Source organism: Nannospalax galili, unplaced genomic scaffold, assembly GCF_000622305.1.
Source record: "Nannospalax galili isolate Female #2095 unplaced genomic scaffold, S.galili_v1.0 scaffold1138, whole genome shotgun sequence".
Classification (NCBI taxonomy): domain Eukaryota; kingdom Metazoa; phylum Chordata; class Mammalia; order Rodentia; family Spalacidae; genus Nannospalax; species Nannospalax galili.
The window spans coordinates 30140-56652 of NW_008342297.1; the positions used below are offsets into that span (position 1 = coordinate 30140).

Consider the following 26513-nt stretch of genomic DNA (forward strand, 5'->3'; position numbering starts at 1 on the left):
TCGTAGCCTGGGTCTGAGGCAGCAGGATTTCCTGTGTGACTGGCTGGCACAACCCTGCAGGTTACAGGGTCTGCACCCGCGATTCCTGGCCCAGATCCCGGGTCCAGCCCTGAGAACCCGGGAGCAAGCCACAGCCCAGCATCCAGGTGTTGTTTGATCTCTGCTCTTGGGGATCAGCTTTAGAGGGAGGTTGGCCCTCTGCAGGCTCTTAAGGTTGGGACCTGCGTCTGCCCGAGGGGCGGCGCCTTCATCATCCACAGGCATGTGGTTAGTGGGAAATGAGTGGGAAAGAGAAAATAAGCCAAGCCGCTGCCGTTAATTTCCTCTAGTGTGTCGTGACCTGACTATATTTTCTTCAAGTAACTGCTTGGTTTACTGAAAATTTCATTGAAATAAATTCCTACAAGATGAAATTTAAAGGAATTCATATTTTAGGACTCCGGACACTGATACGAAAGTATTCCCAGAACATCTGAACCCTCCACATTTCCAGAGTCAGGGATTATCGCCGCTGTTTCCTATCTTGGTTAATTTAATAGGCAAATACCTTGTCAAGAGGTCCACATTTTTCTGTTAACAACTTAACATAATTTCTTTTCCTTACCTGGGTGTTCAGTTTTTGCTTATTAATTGTAAGGTCCTTTAACATAATTAAAATAAAATAAATAAAAATCTAGGAGATGCAGTATCTTGCATAACAGGAAGCACGATATTCAGAGTCAGGCAGACTCTTGCTTTACCATTGGTTAAGCTCGCTTTCATCTTTTGATGTTGTTTGGGTTTTTTGTTTTGTTTTGGGAGACAGGGTCTCCCTGTACCTCTTACATAAACCAGGCTGGCCTCCATCTCACAGAGATCCACCTGCCTCTTCCTCCTGAGTGCTGGGATTAAAGGCATGTGCCACTATGCACATCTGAAATCCCTATTCTGAATGCAGTTGCATAATGCACCGTTCTAAATGAGTCCAGAGCCCTTCCTCTTCCTGTCCTGTGATCATTCTGGCCCCACTCTGACTGATCTTTGTAATAGATTCCTCTCTCACCTGCCCTCTGTCTGCCAGGATTACTTCATGATTGAGGGCTACTAATGGCACCTCTTCCTGTTTTCCATCACTGCTGCGGAATTTTAAAATATTTAGATTCTATATTTTCTTTATGTGTGTCTGTGCCGCATGCAGCGCCTACCAAAGCCAGGAAAGGGCATCCGATCCCTGGGAGCTGGGGTTGCAGCTCCTTGTGAGCCACCAGTTGTGAGAGCTGGGACCCCAACTCTGGTCCTTGGGAAGAGCAGCAAGTGCTCTTAGCCATTGAGCCATCTCTCCTGTGCCTGCATTATTCTTAGAAAAAAAAATTTTAGATTTGTGTGCGTGTGTGTGTGTGTGTGTGTCCGCGTGTCCATGTGTCCATGCCACAGCACAGAGCACAATTTGAAGGAGTCACTTCTCTCTTTCTACCATGTGGATCCCAAGGTTGGAACTCAAGTTGTCCAGCTTGGCCACAGGCACCTTTATGCACTGATCCATCTTCCCAACCCCAGTATTATTCTTTTTCACAATATTTTTCCTGCTAAGCTTAAAGGATTTGGAAATAAGAAGAAAGAGGCAGAGGCGCTCAGTTTGCCAGTAGGATTAAATCCCTGGAAATAGCCACAAATTACAGTTTAATATTCTACTTTTGAAAAGGTAAAAACGGAGGTGGGTTTCCATGTCTGCTTTGTGTTTCACTTTTTAGGGTGCGCTAGGGATGCAGCTAGGAGAACACTTAACTACGGTGCAGGAGGCCCTGGGTCCAACCCCCAGCACTTCCAGAAAACAAATTAAAAATAAAATTTAGGATGACTGAACTGTTTGCCCGCACTACCATTTTCACAACAATTTGCCAGGAATGCCGCCTGGAAGTCTTCTGCCTACTATAACTGACTTCTGTTTCTCGCACAGTGTGGAAATGGTTGGTTTTGTGAATTTCACACGGGTATGGAAGAAGCACAGGTCCATTCTGAAGAAAGAAATGGATTCATGAAAGCAAGCAGTGACGTCGTCTTCACCAATCGCCTTTTCACACACTCCTTGGATTTATGTTTTGCCTGTTTGTACCACAGCTCTGTGAATGGTGTTTCAGAGTTTCTCAGTGTTCCCAGGTCTCCATGTCCTTGCATTTGGCGGCCCCTTTCCCATAAGCACAGGCAGTAGATGGCTCAGTGGCAGTGCAGGCGCCTGGGGCAACCCAGCTCAATGTGGCCACAGAGCACTTGCTACAACCATAAGTCAGCAAGAAGGAAGTCCGGATTTGTTCTCAACTCTGCTCCTCCAAGCCCCACAGTCTGGCATGAGGGTTACTCCTTGTGTCTTAGCATCGGGTCCTCCACACTTACATGACCATTTGATAATGACCGTCTTGCAGTACTTTGTGAAATCAAACCAGCTACTGCATATGAAACCCTCGGAGCAAAGGCGGGCGCACAGGAAACAAAGAATAACAACTATTTTTTAACGTGCACCTTAGGCTGATAGCCGGCTGGGGTTCAGCATGCTCTTGTCCATCCCCCTCAGCCTCTGTGGTTGCTGGGCATTGTCTCTGTTTTCTGTCCCATGAGTCTTTCAGGCAGACTTTGCTCTGCAGACATCTAAGCAACACTTGGGAACCAGAATGTCTACCTTCAGATGCCCATTTTGTGCAGAGGGCAGCTGTCCACACTCTGGGGGGTTCACCTCTGTCTCCTCATCCTGCCTCTTTCCATAGGATGCTCACTGTGACCAAGGCCTTGGAAGAGGCTCTTCTGCAGCACTTCATATACCAGAAACTGGACATCGCCTATGCCATCAACAAGCCGTTCCCTTTCTTTGAAGCCCTCAGAGACAACTACTTCATCACTGAGAGGATGTACAAGGTGAGGCTTGTACCCCCCTTCCAAGGCAGCAATGGAGTAAGGATGCTCCATTACTGAGCTCTCAAATCACAATCCACCAGGGCTTCTAGAATGTAGCAACCTCAGCTTGCCTCTGTTCATTATGGAAAATGGAGGGCTGGTTGGGTGGGAGAGAGGGTGTCATGGGCTATCTTAGTGATTGGGTATGATAAGGGCTGGCATAGCAAAATGACCACAAACCAGAAATCACAAATTTGGACTCTCCCAGTTCTGGAGGCCAAAAGACCAAAATCAAGGTGTTAACAAAGCTGATTCTTTCTAGAAGCTCTGAAAGAAATCCATTCCTTGCCCGTTTAGCTTCTGGTGACTGCCAGCAGCCTTGCTCTGTGACTGTTTTGCTCCAGTCTGATTGCCTTCTCTCTTGTGTCTCCCCTGTCCTCCTCTGGTAGGGACACTTGTTTTTAGGGCATCCTAATCCAGGACAATCTCAAGATCTTCAGTCATATCTGCAAAGCCCCTTTTCCAAGTGAATTCACACTCGGGTTCTGAATGATGGATCTGGTTTGCCTGAGGATGCCATTCAACCCATCACATGTATCAGCCAGTGTATGGAAGCATGTTGTCCCCAGTTCATCCTAACATGAGGCAGGCACTGGAGGATATGGCTATGTGGACAAACGTAACACACTGTGAAATATATATCTTTTCATATAATGTTGGCTCCTAGAAACTAGTCTTAAATTCTGGGTCCAGGAAAACTGCAGCAGGATCCCCCAGTCTCTGCCAGGTTAGCACCAGCTCCCTCTTCAGTGCTCAGTTCAGATTGCATTCCTCAGAGCAGTCTCTGTCACGCATTCATCTGACCAAACCCCATGTGTTCTCTCTCTCTCTCTCTCTCTCTCTCTCTCTCTCTCTCTCTCTCTCTTTCTCTCTCTTCCCCCCATACATACAATGCTCTGAATTGACAAGAAACTTGTTAACTACTTTTATCGTTGACCCTTCTCTGATGGCAAAGTCCTTTGAGTTTAAAGGCCTTTTTCATTTTTTTCATTTTTATTTTTTCACAGTGTGTTAGAAGTAAAACACAGGACTTCTTGCATGCTGGGCAGCATTGTAGCACTGAGCTATGCCTCTAACCCCCTTTTTTAATTGTTATATGGATTGGATTCAAAGACAGCTGTTAGTAAAATTATTAGAAAATATAAAGATTTAAGGTCTGTTACACGTAATTTATCTTCCAAAATTATGCTACTTGCCCTCACAAACCACCATTATAATGGAATTAATTATATTAACTATAGCAGGGACATATTATTGACATTGTCAAAATGGTATTATGGATTCTACTTAGAATAAAGAGGTCCTGTTTGATGTCAGTAGGAATTCCTCTATTTCTTTAAAGCCAGTCAGTAAGTTTTACATAATCAGAAAGCTAACAATGACAGATTTCATATTCCACATTCTATTTTTTTAAATTTTTTTATGAGTGTGAATGTTATGCCTGCATGAATATAAATGAACCCATGTCATGCAGTGCCTGTGGAGGCCAGAAGAGGGCGTCAGATCCCCTGGAACTGGAGTCATGGATGGATGTTAGCCACCAGGTAGGTGCTGGGATTCAAACCCAGGTCCTCTGCAAGAACAGTCAATGTTCTTAACCCCTGAGCCATCTCTCCAGCTCCCATCTTCTACATTTTCATAAGAAAAGAATAAGTACTGTTATTAAATAATTAAGAGTAAACGACTGTTCCCTTTCCCTCTCCATTCCCTGTTGCCTCGGCATTGCTGCCTGCCCACCACTGTTCTTACCTGTTGGAATCAGTTGCTCTCCTTCCCACCCTGGTCCCTGCTTGCTGCTTTTGAATCTGCGATTCATTTTCTTCCCATGCTCAGTGTCTTCCAGGGATCACCAGACAGAAGACAAACAAGACCCTCAGGAGATGTCCCATGCTCCCTCAGGCCCTGTGCCAGGTAATCTGCCTTTGGTCTTAGCTTTCCCCTTTCCTGGGCATTTACACAGCTTACTCTCCTCCCTCACAGCCAGTCCTGGTAACCCAAGATGTTCCTTCCTCCTCCAGTGACCAGAGACAACTTAACATCCACAGATACGAAGGAAGAAGGCTCAGCAGAGCTGCCTAGCCGAGTGCCTGGCACTGTGCACAGCCACACTGGTGAGCGCTGACTTCACCTCAGTCATCCTGACAGCCATGGCCTCAACTCACCTCTGCTGTCCTGTCTACTGAGACAAAAAGCCACTGGAATCTTCTTGACCTGGACTGTTGTTCCTCCTCTCATCCCACCTCAGCCCTGACTTTGATCCCAGGGACCCACATGGGTCAAAGGAGAGAACTTGTTTCCAGAGGTTGTCCTCTGACTTCCATGTGTGTACAGTGGCACTTGCATCCACACATACATAAAAAGCAATTAAGTGATGTAGTAATTTAAATGTAAAAGTAAATATAAAGAAGGTGAAAAGGGATTAAGGAAGACACCCAGTATCTGCTCTATATTCACACACACACACACACACACACACACACACACACACACACACAGAGGAACTTGGCCTTGGTCGTCATCTCTTTCAACAGTCTCCCTGGCTCTCTCCTTTTTATAAAATGAGATGCCTACATTCACTGTCTCTATTTCTCTCTCTTCTCTCTCCCTCTCCCTCAACCTTTCTTCCCTCTTTCCTCCCTCCCATCTCCCCCACCTCCCTCCATCCTCTAACCCTCCCTCCTGCCACCACTTTTGACTCCACGGAGCAGCAGCATCCTGACTACTGTGCTTTACAGACCAAAAGTCAAAGCTGAATATTGTTAACACATAAGATTGGCAAGTCTGTGCCAGGGAGATGGTAAAGGTGCTTGCTGCCTAGCCTGGAAACCTCAGTGCCATCCCTGGGACCCACATGATGGAAAGAGAGAACTCACTCCTATAAATTGTCCTCTGACCTCTACGCACACACATGCACATGCCACATATACACACATAATAAACTTTAAAAATGTAATTTGAAAAAGATGCATTTGGTCAACTCCAAAAAGGAGACGTCAGAAAAAGCACAGCCCACAAGGTAAGACCGGGGAGCAGAGGAGGCTGGGGCTGGAGGTGAGGTGGAGCTGGGCTGAATTTTGCTCTGAATGCAGTGGGAAGACACTGAGGAGCTCTGAGCGATGCTGTGATCTGGTTTTAAATGTCACCAGACCACGGAGCTGAGTGAAAGGGTGACTCCAGCCTGTGAGAATTCTCCTCCTCCAATGGCAGGTTCATAAGCGGGGTGGAGAGTGACAGCTCCGTCTTTACACAGGGGCAGCCATCCTTCTGAACTAAAGGGAGAATAGAAACAGTATTGCCACTTTGAGGTAGAGTGGAAGAGATCCCAGGTCCTCATCCAGTGGGGCGGTGTGTGGGTTTGGCTCCTGTTGAGCTCTGGAGAGCCGTCTTTGTGCCAGTGGACCATGGCCCTTCTGCAGGGACCAGCTTCCCACGTTCCAGCCAATGACAACTACTGTCTGCTCTCCCCAGTGAAGCCCACTGCCCTCCTGGCCCTGGCACTGCAGAGCCTCTGGCCTCACCACACCCTCCGTTGATAGACCTGGTAGCCAGCTTCATGGCTGGCCTTTGCCTGTCAATTCTTTGATTCTTTACACTTCCCACAGGAGAGAGGCCCCTGGGGACCTGTGGATGCTGCCAGTTCTGTACATAGGTGCTGAGTGTAAGACCTTCCTTTCTGCCTAAGCAATCACAGGCCTGGTCACTTCTGCTCTGACAGGGTCGACTCACAGTTTAGGGTCACACAAATAGGACTCAGGAAATAAGCCCCACTGCTCTTGGATTCCCCTGTGTTGCCTGGTTAATTTAACAAGACATACCTTGTCTTAGTTACTTTTCTGTTGCTGTGATAAATCACCATGACTAAGGGAATTTATAAAAGGAAGAGTTTGTTTAGCTTACAGTTCCAAAGGGGCAAGAGTCCACCATGGTGGGGAGGCGTGGTGGCAGAGGTGACTGGAGTAGGAGCAGAAGCTAAGCTCTCACATCTTCAAGCAGGCACAGGAAACAGAGAGTGACTTAAGATCTGGCAAGGCTTAAGAACTCTCTAAGCCTGTGCCTAGTGATGTGCTTCTTCCAGCATGTCCACACCTTCTAAGACCTCCCTAAACAGTGCCACCAACTGGGGACAAAATGTCCAAATACTCAGAGCCTATCAGGGACACTCATTCAAACCACCAACACACCTGGAGTGAGAAGGGATCGTGATTTAGGAAGAACCAGAACAGTGCACACAAGGAAAAGAAACAGAGAAAAGTGAGGTAGAGGGGTACAAGGATCTGAAGGGGAGGGGCAGGATGGGAAGGGAAGTCTATGAAGGGAGCAAGAACCAGTACACTGAGGACCCTCATTTAAATCATTCACAATCATTCTTGGCCCAGGGGCAGCCTCACCTCTGCTTGGAACCTAAGAAAAGCTCAAGGTGGTGTATTAGAGAACTCTAGATCAGAGGACTCCAAGGGAGGACGACTCTAACAGGTCCTTGAAGGTAGTGAGGAGCACTCAGAAGACAAGGATTGAATGTGCTCAGGTGTCTAGAACACAGGGTAGGGCTGAGGGTGGGACCTGCTGTGGGCTTGCCTCAGTGTGGGAGGCTCTCCTAGAGTGGCCACAGGGAGGGTAGACGTGTGAACTCCGCAGGGGGAGAGAAGCACAGAGAACAGGGCTGGGATGTGAGGAGAGGGCATGAGAGGGCAGAGATCAACCACAGCTGAGCCTTTGTTGAAGAAACAGATGTGTTCACAGCGACAGGTCTCCTTAGCTGAGGCCTGCGGTACTGGTTCTCAAGCTCGGCTCTCAGTTTACATCTTAAAGATTACTAAGAACTCCCCAAGATTTTTGTTTATGTTGCTCATGCCTATCGTATCTTATTCAAAATTAAAACTTATAATTTAAGAAATATTTTTATTGATTTATTTTTATTTTATGTGTATCAGTGTTTTACCCACATGTATGTAAATGCACCCATGCATACAATTCCCATGGAGGACAGAATAGGGCATTGGGTCCTTGGAACTGGATTTATGGGTGAGTGTTAGTTGCCATGTGGGTGCTGGGAACCCAACTTGCATCCTCTGCAAGAGCTGCCAGTGCTCTTAACCCCTGAGCCATCTACAGCCCCACCCCCAAATATTTATTTCAAATAAAATATTACTTGATCACATAACTTTTTGTAAAAATCTATTTCTGAAAAAAAAATCTATTTCTGAAGCCAGGTGTGGTGGTACACTCCTTTAGTCCTAGCACTCAGGAGGCAGAGGCATGTGGATCTCTGTGAGATTGAGGCTAGCCTGGTCTACACAATGAGTTCAGGCCATGTGGGGCTGCAAGGAGACCCTATCTCAAAAAGACCAAAACAATATATCTACACATCTATGTCTGTCTATCTATCTATCTATCTATCTATCTATCTATCTATCTATCTATCTATCTATCTATCATCATCTATCTATCTACCTACCTACTTACTGTGGCCACCAGGGCAGCCACCGGACCTGAATGAATTACCACTGAACTAAAAATAAACCAGGGACCCAGGCTTCCGTGCACCTGAGTGCTGACTGTACCAGCAGCTCAGCTTTTACTCTTGTACTCATGAGAACCATAGTCACATGTCTACAGAACACCGAATAACAATAATATGGCTAGAATATAACAATTCAGGAAAATGAGATGAGCACGGCAGCATTATCTCCATGCTATGCCTGCTTAGGAGGTCAACGTGTTTCATGAGAAACTAGAGGGGGACCCAGCATTCCAGAGGTATTTCCCCCAGCAAGCATGCTTGCATAAACTATCTCATGAGACACAAGGCTCTCCATACTTGCATGTTCCGGGTTCAGCTTCAGCTTAATTCACCAAGCTTTTTTTTTTTTTCTTTTTTTTGTCTTTTTGAAGCAAGGTCTCCTTGTAGCCCCATCTGTCCTAGAACTCACTATGTAGACCAGGCTGGCCTTGAACTCACAGAGATCCACCTGCCTCTGCCTCCCAAGTGCTGGGACTACAGGCGTGTGCCACCATGCCCGGCTCCAAGCATGTTTTTAAAGCCATTAGAACACTGTTTCATGGTCCCTTTATATACACATATATATTTCTGACACAAAAAATTAGAAACTTGATCCCATTTTGTATTCTTGCAGATCTTAATAATGTCATACTTCCTGAGGGAGCTGGATTCTTTTTTTTTAAGTTAAAAAATTATTGAGAATTTCATACATGCATATAAGGTGTTTTGATCAAATCCACACCCACTCCCTCCCCTCCAGCTCTTCCCATATGTCCCCATCACTTTTTTCCTGAACAACTTCATGTTCTCTTTTTCTTTTTTCTTTTTTTTTTTTTTTGATGGAGCTTTTTGCTTCTCTAACATTTCCCCCTCTGAAGAGGTAACCCTAAAATCTTTTAGGGATTAGATAAGAGCTCCTAAATACTTTTGATATTTTTGGCCTTGGGAACAGAGTGTGTTGCTTACGAGGCCCAAGGACTTTTTTTGATTTTAGCCAAGAAACTGGCTACTTTTCTTTGGGGCCTTTTTACCTTAACTGCCTAGCCAATTCCTATGAGGGAGCTGGATTCTTACAGTTGCTTCTGGACTCAGAGAGCTGTGAGAAGTTGCTTTGGTTGAACAACAGGAATAAAACCTAGCCTTACACTGCATGGACTTGAAAGTGGTGGAGTGTTCTACAGCCTTTTAGACTATCAGTGAGATTCATCTTTTTTTTTATTTTCGTACAAATGTCATAACTTTATTCTTGGTTATAGCTGAATAAAATTAATTGTGTACATGCACTACATGTTTTTGTTTGTTTGTTTAGACAAGGTCTTATTATGTAGCTCTGACTGGTCCTGTAACTTGCTGTGTAGAACAGACTGGCCTTGAGCTTACAGTGGTTCCCTGCCTCTGCCTGTGCTGGGGTCAAAGGTGTGCACCACCGTGTCTGTCACCATGTCTTCTTTACCCATTAATCTGTTCATAGCTATCAAGTCTGCTTCCATTTCCCAGTTATTATCAACAGGGCAGCAATAACCATGGGCATGCAAGTATTTCTATGGTACACTGATTTAGAATCCTTCAGGTACACTCAAAATGGTGTAACTGGATCATATGATAGTTTTCTTTGTAGTTTTTTTTTAACTTTTACAAAACCTTTATTGAGAATTTCATACATGAATATAAGGTGTTTTGATCAAGTCCATGCCCACTGCCTCCCTTGCAACACCTCCCATATCTCCCCATCACTTTTTTCTTTTTCTTTTCTGTGTCCTCTTTCTTTTTTTCTTTCTTTCTTTCTTTCTTTCTTTCTTTCTTTCTTTCTTTCTTTCTTCCTTCCTCCCTCCCTCCCTCCTTCCTTCCTCCCTTCCTTCCTTCCTTTCTTCCTCCCTTCCTTCCTTCTTTTTATTCTTCCTTTCTTTTTATGGGGCTTTTGGGTACTCTAACATTCCCCCCTCTGAAGAGGTAACCCTAAAATCTTTTAAGGTTAAAATCTTTTAAGCTCCCAGATATTTTTGACATTTTTGGCCTTTGGAACAGAGTATGTTGCTAACAATCCCAAGGACATTTTAACTTTTAGCCAAGAAACTGGCTACTTTCTTTGGCTAGCCTTTCCTACCTCCTATTCTTATCACACCATCCTCTGAAGGGGTTACCCAAATTGCCAATAGGGAACTGGGATGCAGACAGCTCTGGCTTCTTCCATGCTGAACAGGCACGCAGGGTGAGGCAATTGGAGTACCCCTTCAGCGGGTCTATCTAAAGACTCCCAAATTGCATAACTCTTATCTCAAGGAGAAAAAGAAAGTCTTTGAATAGTGAATAGGAGATGTGAAGGAGAAGTAAAGGCAAGAGTAATTAGCATTACAAGTTCTAGACAGGGAACTCGAAAAGTCAGAGCAGAGAAATTTTCAAATGTTAATATGAGAATCCATTGGCATTTCTTGACAAAGGCTTCCATTCTATTCTATTCATTCTAATCTATTCTTCTCCATTCCATTCCATTCTCCCCTCCCCTCCTCACCTTTCCTACCCTACCCTAGCCTAGTCTTTTCTATTCTACTGTCCAACAACACATATTTATTGAGTAGCACATCAAGTATGGTATGAATAATCTTTTTTCTTTTCTGTTTTTGCTTGTTTGTTGTTTTATTTTGTTTTGTTATTCTGTTTGCTGTTCTGTTTTCTCCTTGCAGCCCCAGCCAGCCTGGAACTGGTTTATGTAGACCAGGCTGGCCTCAAACTCACAGAGAGCTGCCTGCCTCTGCCTCTGAGTGCATGGGATTAAAGGTGTGTACCACCATGCCTGGCTTAAATAATTTTTTATATAGACTTAAGCTTAATGTCTGGGAAGTGTAATCCCTTGAACTCTTAAAGAAGTATACTGATGATTTTACTCTTTGGTTATACTTTCCTTTTGGGTGTTTAAGACCATACAGTTGGACCATACACTTAAGGCCATTTGAGGATCTGTTCCTCAGGGGTCACATGGGCTTGGGAGGAGCTCCTGGCTCCTTTCTTTTACCAGCTCCATCTATGTGAAGATAAGTCAAAGGTCCTGTTCGACCATGTCTGGCTTCACTCGGAAGCATGAATGAAAAGTTTCCTCTGAGTTGACCCTCCTCTTTGAAGACCGGACACTGGTTCAAGTCCATCTTGTGAGGTCTCCATGTCTTCCCTGAACAAATATAGGTGATTCACTATATTTAAAGGACATTTTGAGAGATGTTCCATAGTCCCCTGGAACTTGGTCAGCCTTGGAGGGCAAGGGGCAAAAACTGTCCTTTAAGTCCCTCTGACCACATTAGTATAGGCCTTAAAGTATGGCTGTTAAACATCCAATAAGGTTAATTCCACCAGTCTGATACATTTAATTATCATGTGCTATGTAAATAAGGCTTAGGTAAAGAACCAAATAGTCTCAGATAAACATTGACTAGATTTATATTTTGTTCCTTAAACTAGTTGGTTAAACTATGACCTTAGAAATTTTAAGATTATGTGTATACTATTTTTGTCTCATCCTTTATATATAACAAACCTAAACAGACCTTCATCACTTGCTTAGGCTTTCTCATTTTTTCTTTTCTGGAAAATATCTCCATTCTTATATCCTTTTAATATCTTTTACATTCTCATTTTCTTTTTTTAAAAAAATAATTATGAAACATAATAGCATTAACAAATAAATTTTCCACCAGTTGTGAAACATCTTTTCCTGGGGATGCTAAGCAATGCTTATTCCCTTTTAAGGTTCTAGTGTCAAGCCAATGTTTCATTAAAGTTTTGCTGGGGAACTAATGAATTTATTGAGCTTATGTACTGAGATAACGGAGGGGTTGCTGAGGTGTATGTATGACCTGAGTGTATGTACACTGGATAGCCTTTACCCAGCATGAGTCATGCCTTCTCTTCCTAGCCTTCCACAGACTGTATACTTTAGCCCTCTTATTTTGTGTATGAGTGTATTGCCTGCATGTACGTAAGTGCACCCATGTCATGCAATGCCCGTGGAGGACAGAAGAGGCTATCAAATCCCCTGGAACTGGAGTTATGGGCAGTTGTTCGCTGCCATGTGGGTGCTGAGATTCAAACTGGGGTCTTCTGCAGGAACAACCAGTGTTAACCGCTGAGTCATCTCTCCAGCCCCCAGGATTCATCTTTAATACTGGCTCAGCACCCGACTAGTGATAGTTTCTTAAAGATTTTATTTTATTTTATTTTAAATTATGAGCATGTGTGCCTGCATGTGTTTGCCTGCCTGCCTCTCTGTGTGTGCCTGTGTACGTGCATGCATGTGTGCAAGTGAGTGCAGGTGCTTGTAGAGGACAGGTGCTGGTAATCAAACTCAGGTCCTCTGCAAGAGCAGGATATCTCTCATCCACTGGTCCATTCCTCCAGCCCCAGAGTGGTAGTTTCTTCTTGGTTGACTGTAAGGTAGAATATGAACTCATCTCTGAGACTTTTATTCTCTGTCACGTTATTCCATCTTATGTTTGGAATGGATCTTCTCCTCATGTAAGATCTTCTAATGTCACAGACGTTGGAAAGTGTTGGGTCACTGAATTATACAGTGAGCAGCACCTCAGGCACACACGTATTCTTGGGACAACTGTGAAACTTTAAATGTGACAGAAGCATTTTATTTTTGGCCTTCACTTTTAAAAAAATATTTTATTTATTATTTTTATTTTATGTGTATGAGTGTATTGCCTGCATGTATGTGAGTGTACCCGTGTCGTCTCAGAAGAGGGTTTCGGATTCTCCTGGAACTGGAGTTAAGGACGGTTTGTAACTGCCATGTGGGTGCTGGGAATCGAACCCGGGTCCTCTGCAAGAGCAGTCAGTGTTCTTAACTGCTGAGCCATCTCTCCAGCCCTGGCCTTCACCTTTTTCAACAGAGAGCATTAAAGCTATATGTACTCGAGGGTAGAGATTTAATATTTTTCACTGAATTGTCAAATACATCTATCTGGGTTTTTAATTTATTTCTAACCTATCATCTTTTTGTGTGTTCATCTTCTTTATTTTGTATATTTTAATTTCAAAATAAAATAAACACATAAGCACAATGCACAACATCTAGCCCCGCTGTCAAATTAGGGAGAGGCTAGGGCTGATGATTCTTGTTTCCTGCCTGGGATACAGGATCTGGAGAGGGAAACAGAAACAAACATACAGCAAAAACAAAACCCAAGAAGCCCACACTCCCTTTACCTATTTCTTAGCGTACTCTTCTTCTTTGCCTCTCCCTACTAAAGATAATCAGCTTCTATATATTACATAGCATGTAATTGCCTTCATTTAGCTTTCGTTTTACTATCACGAGAGTATTTTTAAAGTTACAGACGTTAAAAAATTTTAAGGTAGCAGCGTGCCTTCTTTTTTCCTTTCACTGCTTGTGGCCTTGGCTTCAGCTAGGAAGATCTTTTACAATCAATAGTTTGTAATAACCTTCTACATTTTTTTCTGGTAAAAATATTGGTAAAAAAAACCTCATTTATTGAAAGATGGCCTATTTTAAATGTTAACTATTTAGGATTCCTCTGCTAATTTTTATTCAACTGTTTCATTTCCGGGTACATGAGTGTATGTTTTTAAAATGCAGGTTATATGATTTTCTTGCCTCCCTAAAGTGATAGAGAGCAGAAAGTTTTTACAGAACAATAACATGGAGGTGCCTGCAATCCCAGCAGTGTGGAGGCCGAGGCAAATTCCAGGTCAGTCTGGACTGCATAGTGAGGTTCTGTTTTAAAAATGTCTGCGACCTCTGGCTTGTAGATCAGTATTTGAGTCACAAAAGATGATATTTCTTTTTTATTTAAGTGCAACTGGTCAAGTTCAGAAGTAAGACAGAAGAAAAGTCCCCCAACAGGTAAACAGGAACAGTGAGCTGTTCCTTGTAGATCCACTAGTATCTGCCCTTGGCCAGCTTTGCAGAAGTTGGTCTCCTCTGCAGCCACAGGGACCCCTGATTCACACCGGGGCTCACCAGTTCCACTCCTGTCCCCTAGGCCACTCTTCACAAAAAGAAGGGAGAACCTGACACCACCATTCTGGGCCAAGCTAGCCTTCTTCTCTGTTATCAAAGGGAAGGAATGTGAGCTGAGGTAGCCATGGGGGGTATTCAACAGCTTTGAGATCAGGATCACATCCAAGCCAGGGCCAGAGCCAGAGAGAATAGATGAGGAGACTGAAATCCACAGCAGCATTCATATCCACAGTCCCATTTGGGATTAGGTTTGGAGCATTTGGAACCATCTCGATAAAATTTACTTAATGTGCGTGTGTGTTTGCAAGCTCCTTGCTCATTCTGCGTCCAGTGCTTCAGTTTGTGCTTAAATAACTCACGAATCATTATGCATTCTATTTCATCAAGTGTGAATGCCAATGGCAGGGCCTTTGCCCCTCTCCCCTGGAACATAAGCATAAATATAAACCTGAACGCCTTCTTATGGGTGGAATCTTGCTCAGTACAGGAGGACCTCATGCCTCAGAGAACCTGACACTGTCAGCAAGTTCAAAGCACCTTGGCCTCCATTTTGTCATTCAATCTTCATCATCAGATTCAATGAAAATGTAAAAGACTTCGATAAGCTAAAATCAGCCTAGGGGCTTCTGAAAGCTTTGCTCTTTACATTGAAAAAGTACATGAATGATCCCAGATGCCTCGTGCTGGTTCTGAGACACTTGGGGAAGCAGGAACCCAGGCCCATGCTGAGAGCTGTCCTTCAGCTCAGCCTCTACCCTCAGTGTAACTTCTGACTTGGCCCAGGGTGCTGTTAGGCCTGCTGAGGAATTTTTAAATATTTATGTGTACATATGTGTGAATGTATGCCACATGTGTTTGAGAGCCCACAGAAGCCAGAAAAGGCCGTCAGATCCCTTAGAGCTGGAGTTACAGGTGGTTATCAACTCCTGGATGTGGATGCCGGGATCTGAACTTGGGTCCTCTGGAAGAACAGGAGGTGTTCTTAATAGCTGAGCAATCTCTCCAGCTGCTTTACAAAAATAACATTTAAATTTATTCTTTGAGAATTTCATACATGTATACAATGTGTTTTGATCATACACCTACCATTAATCCTCCAGTTTTCCCCAGACATCCCCTCATGTCCCTCTCCCAATAGTGTGTCCTGCTCTTCTTTTAATATGCACATCAGAGTTCAGTTAGTGCTGCCCATGTGCACCCAGTGTGGGGTCATCCCTGCCAGTTACCACCCTCCCCCCCAATAAAAATGACCCTCCCTCAGCAACCATCAACGGTCCATAACTCCCTCCTGAGGCAACTTGGACTACGCAGAAAGAGCTCTAGAGAGGAGCCTGGAACATCTGCATCTCAGGGCGGCTCCTCTCACACAGTCACTGCCACTCACTCCTCTGAGCCTCCACCCCATCTGGGAAATGAGCAGGACCACTGCCAACTTCCTGTAAGGAGGAGTGGTTCGATGCGGCCACTCCTGCTGCTCCGTCTCTCCTCCAGCCACCCTTCCCCCTCCCTCCCCAGACTCCTGCTGCATGGATCTCCAGCTCTCAGATCTTCCCTGAGCCTGTCATCTTCTCAGGTATAATGTTCACGTTGAGCTTCCCGCTGTGTTCTGGAAGGATCTGGGGGTTGGTCTTCAGCTGGTTAATTAGGTTTTTTCCATCCCTCTGCTCCTCTTCCCTGCCAGGCTCCTCCTCATTTCCTCAAAGGATGTTCTGCATGTCATGAAATCACCCTGCTCTGTAATTGCTTTCTTAGAGGCTCCTGGTTGTTTGTTCACACTCGCTAATGAGGATCTAAACCAGCTGCTGCAGCTCCTTTAGAAATGGGGCTGGCTGATGCTGGGGAGCCCCAAGCAGGCATTCCCTCAGGTTTCATCCTTAAAGGCCTGTTGCTGAAATGGGAAAATGTGACTGAGCCAAACTCAGCACTGCCAGGAATTCACTAGAAAGCTGCCATTTGGGGCTTTGGAAGCCCTTGGACCTAAAAGCCCACTTCACTTGGAGTGCAAGGGTTACCTTCACCTGGCAAGGAGGAAGTGATGTTTGTGGCATTGTTACTGAAGACTAGGGGTCTTCATCAGGTTCCTTTGCTCTGCCAATTAAAGAATTAAAAGACAGGAAGACTCTCAGGCACAGCAGGCAACAAACTATTAAAACTGAATAAATAGGCTGGAGAGGTGGCTCAGTGGTTAAGAGCACTGACTGCTCTTCCAGAGAACCCAGGTTTGGCTCCCAGCCCACATGGTGGCTAAGAGACATCCTTAACTCCAGTTCCAGGAGATCTCATGCCCTCTTCTGGCCTTCTCAGGCAACAGGCATGCATGTGGTGCACTTACATACATGCAGACCATTAGGTTCCTGGCAGGCTCCTAAAATGGCAGCACAGCTCTCAACATCCTAAAATGGCAGGTTCGAACTTAGCCCCTGGAAAGTCCCTCTGCTTACTGGGAGACCAACTAATCCTGAGCTAAACTGCCCAGCCTACATCATAGAAAGTTACCCAACCACCTAACTGCCTATAAGAGATGTCTGGCTTCCCCTGCTTGCTGCTTGTTTCTCTGCTCCCTGAGAGGCAGCCCAGCGAGCTGTTTGCTCTCAAATAAACTGCTGTCCCCCATGGAGTTGTCTGGTTCGTGGTCTTCGCTGCTCCACTTCCACATACAGATAAAACACTCATATGCATAATTTTTTTAAGTGAAGAAAGAGAGAGGAGAGAGAGAGAGAGAGAGAGAGAGAGAGAGAGAGAGAGAGATCTTCCACAAGTGGAAAGGGGATTCAGAAACTGAAATCCAGGCCTCCTGGGAAGGTTTTGGTCTTTTAATTTTTTCTGGTGCCCCACCTATAATTTCTTTAAATTTTATTTATTTATTATTTTTATTGTTTGAGCCTATATAATGGGTTGTCTCATGGGGAAGAGAACACTTGAATAGGTTACACTTTTATTTTTATTTTTGTGTATGAGTATTTTGCCTGCATACATGTACATGCACCCATGTATGCAACGCCTGCAGAGGCTAGAAGAGGGTGTCGAATCTCTGGGAACTGGGGTTACTGATGGTTGCTAGCTGCTGTGTAGGTGCTGGGAACTGAGCCCAGGTAAGAGAAGCCAGTATTCCTATTCTCTTGCTGTCCTGCCCCCCTATAATTTTGGATTGGTCAACTTAAAGAAGAGAGGGCTGATAGGCCCATATGTCCAGGTCCATCCTTGAACTTGTCCAGTCAGCCATAAGAGGGGCCCTGCTGAGGAAGAAAAAACCTGCCAGGTCTTTGTCTTGGGTGAGGAGGAAGCCAGAAGTTGGCCACCTTTGTATCCTTGTTAGTTATCAGTGGCTCTTCCCCGTCTGTTTGCCCGTCAGGGATCTGCTAACTTCTAGTCTCACAGCATGACCCTGCTCGTTGATTTGCTCACCACTACCCCCCAAAACCCTGCTACTCAGGGAAAACCCCCACTGCTCCTTCATATGTGTACAAGGACACCTTTGGAGCTATACTCACCATAAGGAATTAGCAGAGATGTTCCTGTGCAGACAGAGCTGCAGAAGAGCCCCCACGCGGTGCTGATCCCCCTCAGGGTTTATAAGAGAAGTGTAGGTTACTATGGCTCTGCTTTCCACTCCAGTGAGGAGCTGGCAGCCACAAATCTCCCACTAAATTGGGCACCAGTATTTCAACTTCAGTGGTTCTCTAAGTTGCAGAACCAGGATTACAACCCTGTCAAGTTTGCTTCCTGGCCACGTCTGTCTCCTGGCTACGTTCACCTCTTGGCCACGTCCGCCTCCTGGCCATGTCTACTGCCAAGCATCAGACTTTCACCCACTGTACCGTATTTGAGAGGAGCCTGGAGACACATAGGGAGCTGGTTACCCTTGACATCCTCATCCCTCATCCCTACATGCAATCTAGCCTTGTTGCCAGCCTGGTTCCTCTAAACTGGGCATCTTTTGGGTTTCTTTGGGAGAAGCCATGCCCTCACTTCCCAGGGGACCTTCTTCTCTCTGGATGAGACTCTCGCTGCTCCATATCTTTACAAACAAATCAGTGGAGATTAGTGTTTTCTTTCCTTTTCCCAGCAATGTTCTTGGGTTTTTGTTTTTTTGTTTTTTTGTATATACATTTTTCCTTGACACTTTTAATAAGCGTTTGAGAGAAGACAGAGTTGGACCAGATGTTCTTGACCTATTATTACAAATGTTAATAGTCTCTCTAACTCAGCACAAGGCATGGGCAATGTTCTCCTCTCTCCCCCAAGAAGCAGCTCCTATATGAACTCACCCTAGGTGAGCTTGTGGGTTTGAGGGAGTAGAAGCTGCCTGCAGCCATTTTAAACCCTTTTACAGCTACTTCTCCCAAATCTAACCCAAGATTCCAGCTCTGAGGTTCTGAGTTGCCAAATTTCTCCATGTGCAATTTTTAGACTCATCTAGAATTCTCTAGAGTTTTCTTTAATTTGTAGAGGAAGAAACAGAGACTCAATAAAATGAAAAGCGACAGCAAGTGATGAAGATTGACACTGTCCCTCAGTGCTGACCATCTTGCTCCTGCAAGCCTTAGTCTGAATGGGGAAATAAGTCTATGAACAAAGACTATTTTTCTGGCTATATAAATACAAAGAAATAGTGGAATAGGTAACTTGTAACAGCAGAGAGGAATAAACAGGCTGATACCTACAGCTAAAGACCAGTAGTTGATAGCCAGCTAGTTTGCAAATTAAAATACTCAAATGTGGGGCCTAGTCTGCGTGCCTGTAATCCCAGCACTTGGGAGGCAGAGGCAGGAGGATAGCTGCAGGTTCCAGGCCAGCCTGGTCTACATGGTGAGCTCCAGGCTGAGACCTTGTTTCTAAAAAGAAAACCAAAATAAGACAAACAGCAACAAATCATACTCGAGGATGTTGGTGTGTGTTCTCTGTGTTCTGCTGAAATCCCCCATCTGGTGGGAGTTGGTGGGAGTTCTCCCTGGAGTCCGCTCTCTTCACACAGCTAATCTGGCACTGGAAACAGAAAACACCTGCAGAGTAACCAGAGCCTCCTCCCCAATGCCATGCACACCATCTTGTCTTGTGACGGTCATTGGGGTTGCCGGGAGGGGCACCCACAGAGAAGGGTGAAGGAAAGCTGAGTAAACACCATGCTGCTCTTGTCCTTCCAGAAAAGCCTGAGGATGACACCGCGGATTTTCTCTCTCTTACACTTCCTGTGACCTGTGGTGAGGCCAAGGGGATTCTCTACAAGGAGAAAATGAAAGCAGGTGAGTTCCTGGCCTTCTGCTCTTCGTGTCCCTGGATGAAGGCCAGGCTAGAAGGGAAGAGACAGCACTCCCTGTGTGTAGTTGACCAGGAAATGGACCCTGCTAGCCAGGCTGCAGGCCAAGGGTACTTCCCATGAAGGAATTTCCAGACCTTTCCACATCATGGTGTACCTGGAAGCCAGATCTCTCCACCCCACATGAGTCACCCATGAGCACTGAGATGCCAACTCCATGTCCTAGTTACATGTAGTGTCACAGACAATGTGAATTCTGCTCCACTCCCTCAGCAGCGTGCGGGCGTCAGGGTTCCTTTAAGGTAGAGGAAGAACTAGATTCCCCTGCTTCTGCCCCCACTCCTGAGGAAGGTGGAGAGCCACAATGTGGGGCTCAGAGGACGGAGGTGAGTTCACAGAAGGTCCAGGTGGATCTCTGAAGGCCCATCTTTTCCTTACAGGATCCTCAGAGAAATGCATTCGGAATGAGCAGGGGGCTTGGTTGACTCCAAAGGAATTTTTAGTGGAAGGCAAAAGGGCGAAGTCCAAAGACTGGAAGCGGAGTATGCACTGTGGAGGGAAGACCTTAAGACACCTGCAGGAGGTACTACGGTGACCGAGGGTGCTGGGTTCAGATCCTGGAAGGGTGCGTGGAATTTCAGTAGCGAAACTGTGGACAAGTTCCCATTATGACTCAGCAGCAAGATTTACAAAGAACCAAATGTTTGAACAGAAAAAGTTGTAGGTGAGGAAGTTAGAAAAGCAGATTGGTGTGGGTGGTGAAGACCTTCAGTACAAGTGAAATATCTGAGAAGTTTAAACACAGACCGGGGTTTGGAGATGGGGAGCCCAGTGGTTTGAGTATGGTAGATGGGAAAGGCTCCAGCTGATGGCAGAGATGCCTGCCAAGACTTCCCTGTATCTCCAGCCTGCTAAACTCTTACTGAAGGCCCAGCTCATCTGGACCCTGTGAAGCATTTTAGCCACCCTGACTGTGGTAGTCTCCCCTCTGTGCCTCTGTGCTACTCTGTTTCTAACCTGTGACATCCACAGAGGGAATGCATCCTTGTGATCCCAGGATGAAGGTTTCAAGTGACACTCACAATATTATCACCTAGGGGCTGGTGAGATGGTTCAGCCTGTAAAGGTGCTTGCTGCACAAGCCTGGGGGCCTGAGTTCAACCCTCAGAAAGCATGAAAAGGTAGGAGAGAACTGACTCCACAAAGTGGTCCTCTGACCTCTACAGGTGCACTATGGCACATGTTTACCCTTATGCCCCAATAATAATAAGTAAATGAAATGAATTTTAAAATACTGAAAAATGTTGTCGCAGGGATGGAAGTGTAAGGGTTTTGCCTAGAGGAGAAGAATGGAGAAAGAAAGGAAGGTGTGAGGAAGGGAGGGATTAAGGAAGAACTAGGGTCTTGGGTTTAAGCAGCAGGGGAAAACTTTTATGACTAAGGGAAAATAAAAGAACCAATTAGTGAAGGGACCTCAGTTTTCCCACACACACTGTGGGTTTCACATCTAGTCTGATGTCCAGATACAGGTATTTCCTAAAAGGGGGGAATGTCAATATTAACCAAAGAAGAGATTCCTGAATAATCTCATCTATTGACCTCTTCTCTTTCAGAAAGGACTTTTGTTCTGTCCTCCAATGGTGAATTTCAAGAGATAGGTGACAAGCAGGTGGATTCCTGCCACGTTCTCAGTGGCTGTGTCCTAGGATCTCCGTGTCTGAGGCTTGCCTTCCAGCTCTAAGTGTCCCAGCTCTGAGAACCTTCAGATTTGTGCAAGGAGACTCTGTCACCACCACTCCAGCACACTGACACAGGCACACACTACGTGCTACCTTTGTTCACAGTTACTTTGGGAAAGTAAATGACTCTTTAAAATGAAAGCTGTTGACATCTGTATGTTTTAGAAAAAGATTGGGGTAGTATTAGGATGCAAACAAGTAGAAGCAAATAAACCTTTTCTTCCCCAAATTCCTTTGGGTCAGAGCAAGGTCTCCCCTAAATAGTTTTTCTATTTTCTCTTATCAAAACAACAGAAAAAGTGACTAGAACAGGTTCCATCCATCAAGCAAGGAAAGCAGAGTTGAGAATGGCATGGCCACACAGCTGGGATGCCTCTGAAATCTGAGGACTCACACCTTGGCCTCATCTGGTGACTCCATCCACAGGTACCACATGGCAAGGCAGAGTTTCAGCTCAGGTGTCTCACTGTCCTTTTTTCTGAAATCAGGATTTTGCTGTGCATCATGGGCGGGCCTCAAACTCACATCAGTCTTCATCCCAAGCCTCCCAACGTTTGGAATTCCAGGCCTGAGCCACCACACCTGGCTTCTCTCCTTCTTCCACAGGTCCAGTCCTAACAGATGAGGACGGAACTTTGTAGTTTCATTATCCTTTGTCATCTCCCCAAAGTTCTACCTTCAAATACTGCTAATGGATTAAATGTCTACTTCCCTACTACCTTAAGATCAGGATTCAGTTTCAACATAGGTGTTGGGGAAATATTAAAACCATAGCAATCCCTATGAATATAAACCTGTATTTTGTTTTAAAAGAACACTCAGTAGGTATACCAGTTTATATAACAAATGACATTGGGAGACCTTTGCCTTAAAATTTGAATGAATCCAGCCAAGGGTCGGGCCAGTCTCCCAGGCAACAAGGAGATACATCATCATCTCTTCTGTGGGCTCACATCTTATGGGAGTGGGACCAAGCCCAGAGAACACGTCTAAGAGGTGAGGAAGGCTGAGGAGTTAGTGCGGCTGACAGGTGACAGCCATCTTACCCCGACGGAGGCTCTGCGGGCAAAGAGCAGATGGAACACCGCATTCCTCGAAGAAATGACTGTGGAGCACCGAGCGGTACTTTGTGTCCAGTAGGATGATCCTGCGCCATCACATATTCTCCTAGCCTTTCCATATCTGCTTCTCCCACTAAAGGCTCCCATCCCTCACACCTTAACTTGTACTCATTACATACGGCTTCACGCATCTTATCTCGGGAGGCGCCTCAAAACAGGACCCGCCCCCGAGCCCCAGCCAATAGGCTACAGGTCCCCACTCTGCTGGTGGAGCCCTTCCGACTCCCCTGTGCTCGCCTCCCGACCCCAGGTGTTACCTTTCTTGCTTGTTCTCCTGGTCCTTCCCTTCTTTTTCTTTTCTTCATTTAGTTTTTTTTTCCTCTTCCAACGACGGCGTTACATTCAGTTCTTATTGAATCTGAAAGCTGGTTACATGCTAAATGTTTACAAAACTACAAATCATTAAAGTTAAAGGAACAAACCATACAGTAATCAAACACACAGAAGACACCAGGCTGAGTCAACGAAGCTGCAGGTCCCACTGAGGCCGGCACTGAGGATGCATTAGCTACATTTGTTCCTCTGTCACAAGTTGAAGTCAGGGCTGGAGAGATGGTTCTGTGGTAAAAATGCCTTCTGCTAGAACTGATGACCTGAGTTTGGTCCTTACATGCCACATGGTTGAAGGAGAGAAGCAACTCCCACTTAAGTGCTGTGACATGTACCTGTACATGTGCATGCAGACACACATGCAAACAAAATAAATGACTGAAAAAAAAAGTTGAAGTCAGAGAGAAGACCAGTCTTGCTTAGGGCCACAGATTTCAAACTTAGTTGTGGCAAAATAGGGTCACTTAGAACTTCTACTTGTTAAAAATATCAATTTCTTTGCCCAGGATGTAGCCTAATTGGTAGAGTGCTTCCCTAACATATATGAAGTCTTGGGGTTTGATCTCTAGCACTGCATAGACCATGGTTGTATGTGCCTATAATCCCAGGACTGAGGAGCTAGAGGCAAGAAGATTAGAAGTTCAAGGTCATTCTTGGCTATGTAGTAAATTTGAGATGAGCATGGATTATAATGACACCCTCTTGGGGAAAACAAAAACAAGTTACAAAATACCAATTCCTGTGCATGGTCTGTAGGGAGTGTCATCCAGAACTGGGGACTCAGAATCTGCTCTCTAAGGGGCTCCCTGGCCAGCTCATTCTGCAGGAGTGCTCCATAGACAATTTGATCGACAGGAATCCATCAGACATCCAGCCATCTCACAGGCCCACTCCTGAAACACTGCCTGGCCAGACTTGCTTTATTGTTTCAAAGGCCCCCTGTAGTGTGTGGTTTCTCTGCCCATCCCTGTCTTTCAGCCTCGCCAACATCAGGTCACCGGAAGCATTCGTGCTTGTACCGGGGAGGGTCTAGAGTCCAGGTCTGAGCCAGCTGTCGGCCATCTAGGCTGGGCCTCCCTCATCCCAGTCTGACGGATGAGAAGCTAGACAGACTGCACAGGCCTCCTCCAGCCACATCACAGCCTTCACCTCAGTGGTTTCATTACACCTGTGAGATTTTAAGCTTGGGGCCAAGAGCAGAAGGGCCTTTTGACACAGTGAGGAACCCTCCCAAGTGTGTGCCCAGGGACAGCTGTTGGCTATTGTTCTTTGCCAGTCTAATCTGAGGATGACCTTGCCCGGTGTTCTTGGTTGGTCTCCTGTTCTGGATGCTTAATGACAGAGCCATTGAGAGCATCTCTGCCCCTTTTAAAGGTTCACTTTTCCTGGCTTACTGCAGGATTTGGATACCCAGCTCCTCCTATTGTCTGGGGGATCCACAGTGCCCTCTAGTGGTGGGGAAGTGCTGGACAGTAGTCTGATGTCCTGGGATTGACTGTCACAGGCAGGAAGTGCTGAAAGTTGCATCTGCCTCCTGTTCAAACTGGAAGGAGAGGCAGTTTATACATCTATTGATCTTCTTGTAGAATAAAAAGAAAAGGCGTTGACTGGCTTTTGTGCCTCAACAAGAAAGGCCTAGTTGCAGAAAGTAAGTCACCAAGGGCCTGTCTTTCGGAACTGTCTCTTGTCCTGGCCACTTCCTGCACCTTTTCTCTGCCTCCTGTGTACCTTGTGAACTGCTCTATCTACTCTGCCATTCTCAGGATGGACTGCCACCTCGACACTGAGAGCTAAAATGAAATTTTCCTCTCTTAAGTGGCTCTCATGGGTGTTTTGGTCACAACGGGGCAAAAGCAACCGACACACAGGCATCCTCTTAAGGGTTATTGAACATGAAATACATGACAAGCAGGCACGCCTCACCTATTTCACAGGAACTGTCAGTTTGTCTGAATGCTCCATACTTATAACGTTCGTAATGCCCATAAAACATTCCACAGTGGGCATGGTCGCTCTGACACAATGCACAGTGTTAGAATAAAATTAAGTCTTTGGCGCTTAAATGAACTTTACAAAATGGTAAACCACAGACTTTCTTCTTTGTTAATACAGTACAGCTCAATATAAATTTTTGAAGGCCCTTCAAGGACTGAAAGTCATTATATAAGGTCTGTTTAGAGAAGAGGTAATTATCTCCACTTATCAGACCAATTTGGTCCATTCTTAAACTTCGAAAGGTTGAATGATGGCTCACCCATTAATGCCCACACTTCACATATTTGAAGTGATTCATTCCATCCCCACGGCAGCTGGTGTAGACATGACAATGCATTTTGTTCTGTGACTAGTCCTGTGGCATCTCAGTGCAGTTTGCTTTCACTGCCCAAGGACACCATGCAGCTTCGCTTGGCTTTCATGGTGTGCCTCAACAGCCCTGTTGTCATACCCAGTCATGGCACAGATGCCTTGAAATGCATCTGACGTTCTTCAGAAGCGCATGTATGACATCACATTGATGACATTTCTGCAGATCCAATGACACACTTAGAACCTATACTTACTCATAAGGATCTCACAGAAAGTGTGGGACACTGCTCTGCATATCGCATAAGAAGTCCTTGTAGTAAACTTTTGGGCATGATCTGGTCAGTTGAGAGTGCTCCATTCCTGACCCTGCCAGGAAATGATTATTGGCCATCTAAGCACAGGAGTTACAATAAACCTCCAGCATCTTTTATGTTTTTTTGTTTTGTTTTGTTTTTTGTTTTGTGACAGGGTCTCTCTATGTATCCCGAAGTCCTTGTAGTAAACTTTTGGGCATGATCTGGTCAGTTGAGAGTGCTCCATTCCTGACCCTGCCAGGAAATGATTATTGGCCATCTAAGCACAGGAGTTACAATAAACCTCCAGCATCTTTTATGTTTTTTTGTTTTGTTTTGTTTTTTGTTTTGTGACAGGGTCTCTCTATGTATCCCAGGTTGGCCTTTTTCCCCTCCCTTTGGTCTTTTTGAGACAGGGTCTCCCTGTGCCCCAGCTGGCCTGTTACTTGCTATGTAGACCATGCTGGCCTTGAACTCACAGAGAGCCACCTGTCTCTGCCTCCCAAGTACTGGGATTAAAGGCATGTGCTACCACACCCAGCTGCTTTGTGTCTTTAAAATATATATATTTTATTTCCCTTTCCAACTTGGGCCTGGTGGAATGGCTCCTGCAAAGGGTGGTGAGAAGATGGGTTGTTCTGCCATCAATGAGGTGGTGACCTGAGAATACACTATCAACATTCACAAGCGCATCCATGGAGTAGGCTTTAATAAATGTGCCCCTCAGGCACTCAAATCCAGAAATTCACCATGAAGGAGATGGGAACTCCAGATGTGCACATTAATACTAGGCTCAACAAAGCTGTCTGGGCCAAAGGAATAAGGAATGTTCCATATCTTATCCGTGTTCGTTTGTCCAGAAAACATAATGAGGATGAGGATTTGCCAAACAAGCTGTATACCTTGGTAGCCTATGTCACTGCTACCACATTCAAAACTCTACAGTCAATGTGGATGAGAACTAACCACTGATGCTGAGTCAAAGTTATAAACTGCTAAGATATTTTATTTTTATTTTATGTGTATGAGTGTATTGCCTGCATGTGTGTAAGTGCACCCGTGTT

The 26513-nt window shown here is 45.2% G+C and overlaps 1 protein-coding gene and 1 pseudogene across 1 annotated transcript in view; both read left to right on the top strand.

The window, feature by feature from the left end:
- LOC103738241 (sp110 nuclear body protein-like) overlaps nt 1-21534 on the top strand; it is a 24186-nt gene extending 2652 nt beyond the window's left edge. The window contains exons 2-12 of the mRNA XM_029565925.1: nt 1937-2136; nt 2739-2886; nt 3619-3652; nt 4759-4836; nt 4944-5045; nt 7365-7539; nt 14425-14510; nt 15820-15975; nt 19547-19645; nt 20100-20242; nt 21273-21534. Of these exons, the coding sequence (XP_029421785.1) occupies nt 1937-2136; nt 2739-2886; nt 3619-3652; nt 4759-4836; nt 4944-5045; nt 7365-7539; nt 14425-14510; nt 15820-15975; nt 19547-19645; nt 20100-20242; nt 21273-21317 (1266 nt within the window). The 3' untranslated portion in view covers nt 21318-21534. The remainder of the gene's footprint in view (nt 1-1936; nt 2137-2738; nt 2887-3618; nt 3653-4758; nt 4837-4943; nt 5046-7364; nt 7540-14424; nt 14511-15819; nt 15976-19546; nt 19646-20099; nt 20243-21272) is intronic.
- Nucleotides 21535-26050: 4516 nt separating this feature from the next.
- On the top strand, nt 26051-26421 carry LOC108491092 (annotated as a pseudogene).
- The last annotated feature ends 92 nt before the right edge of the window (nt 26422-26513 follow it).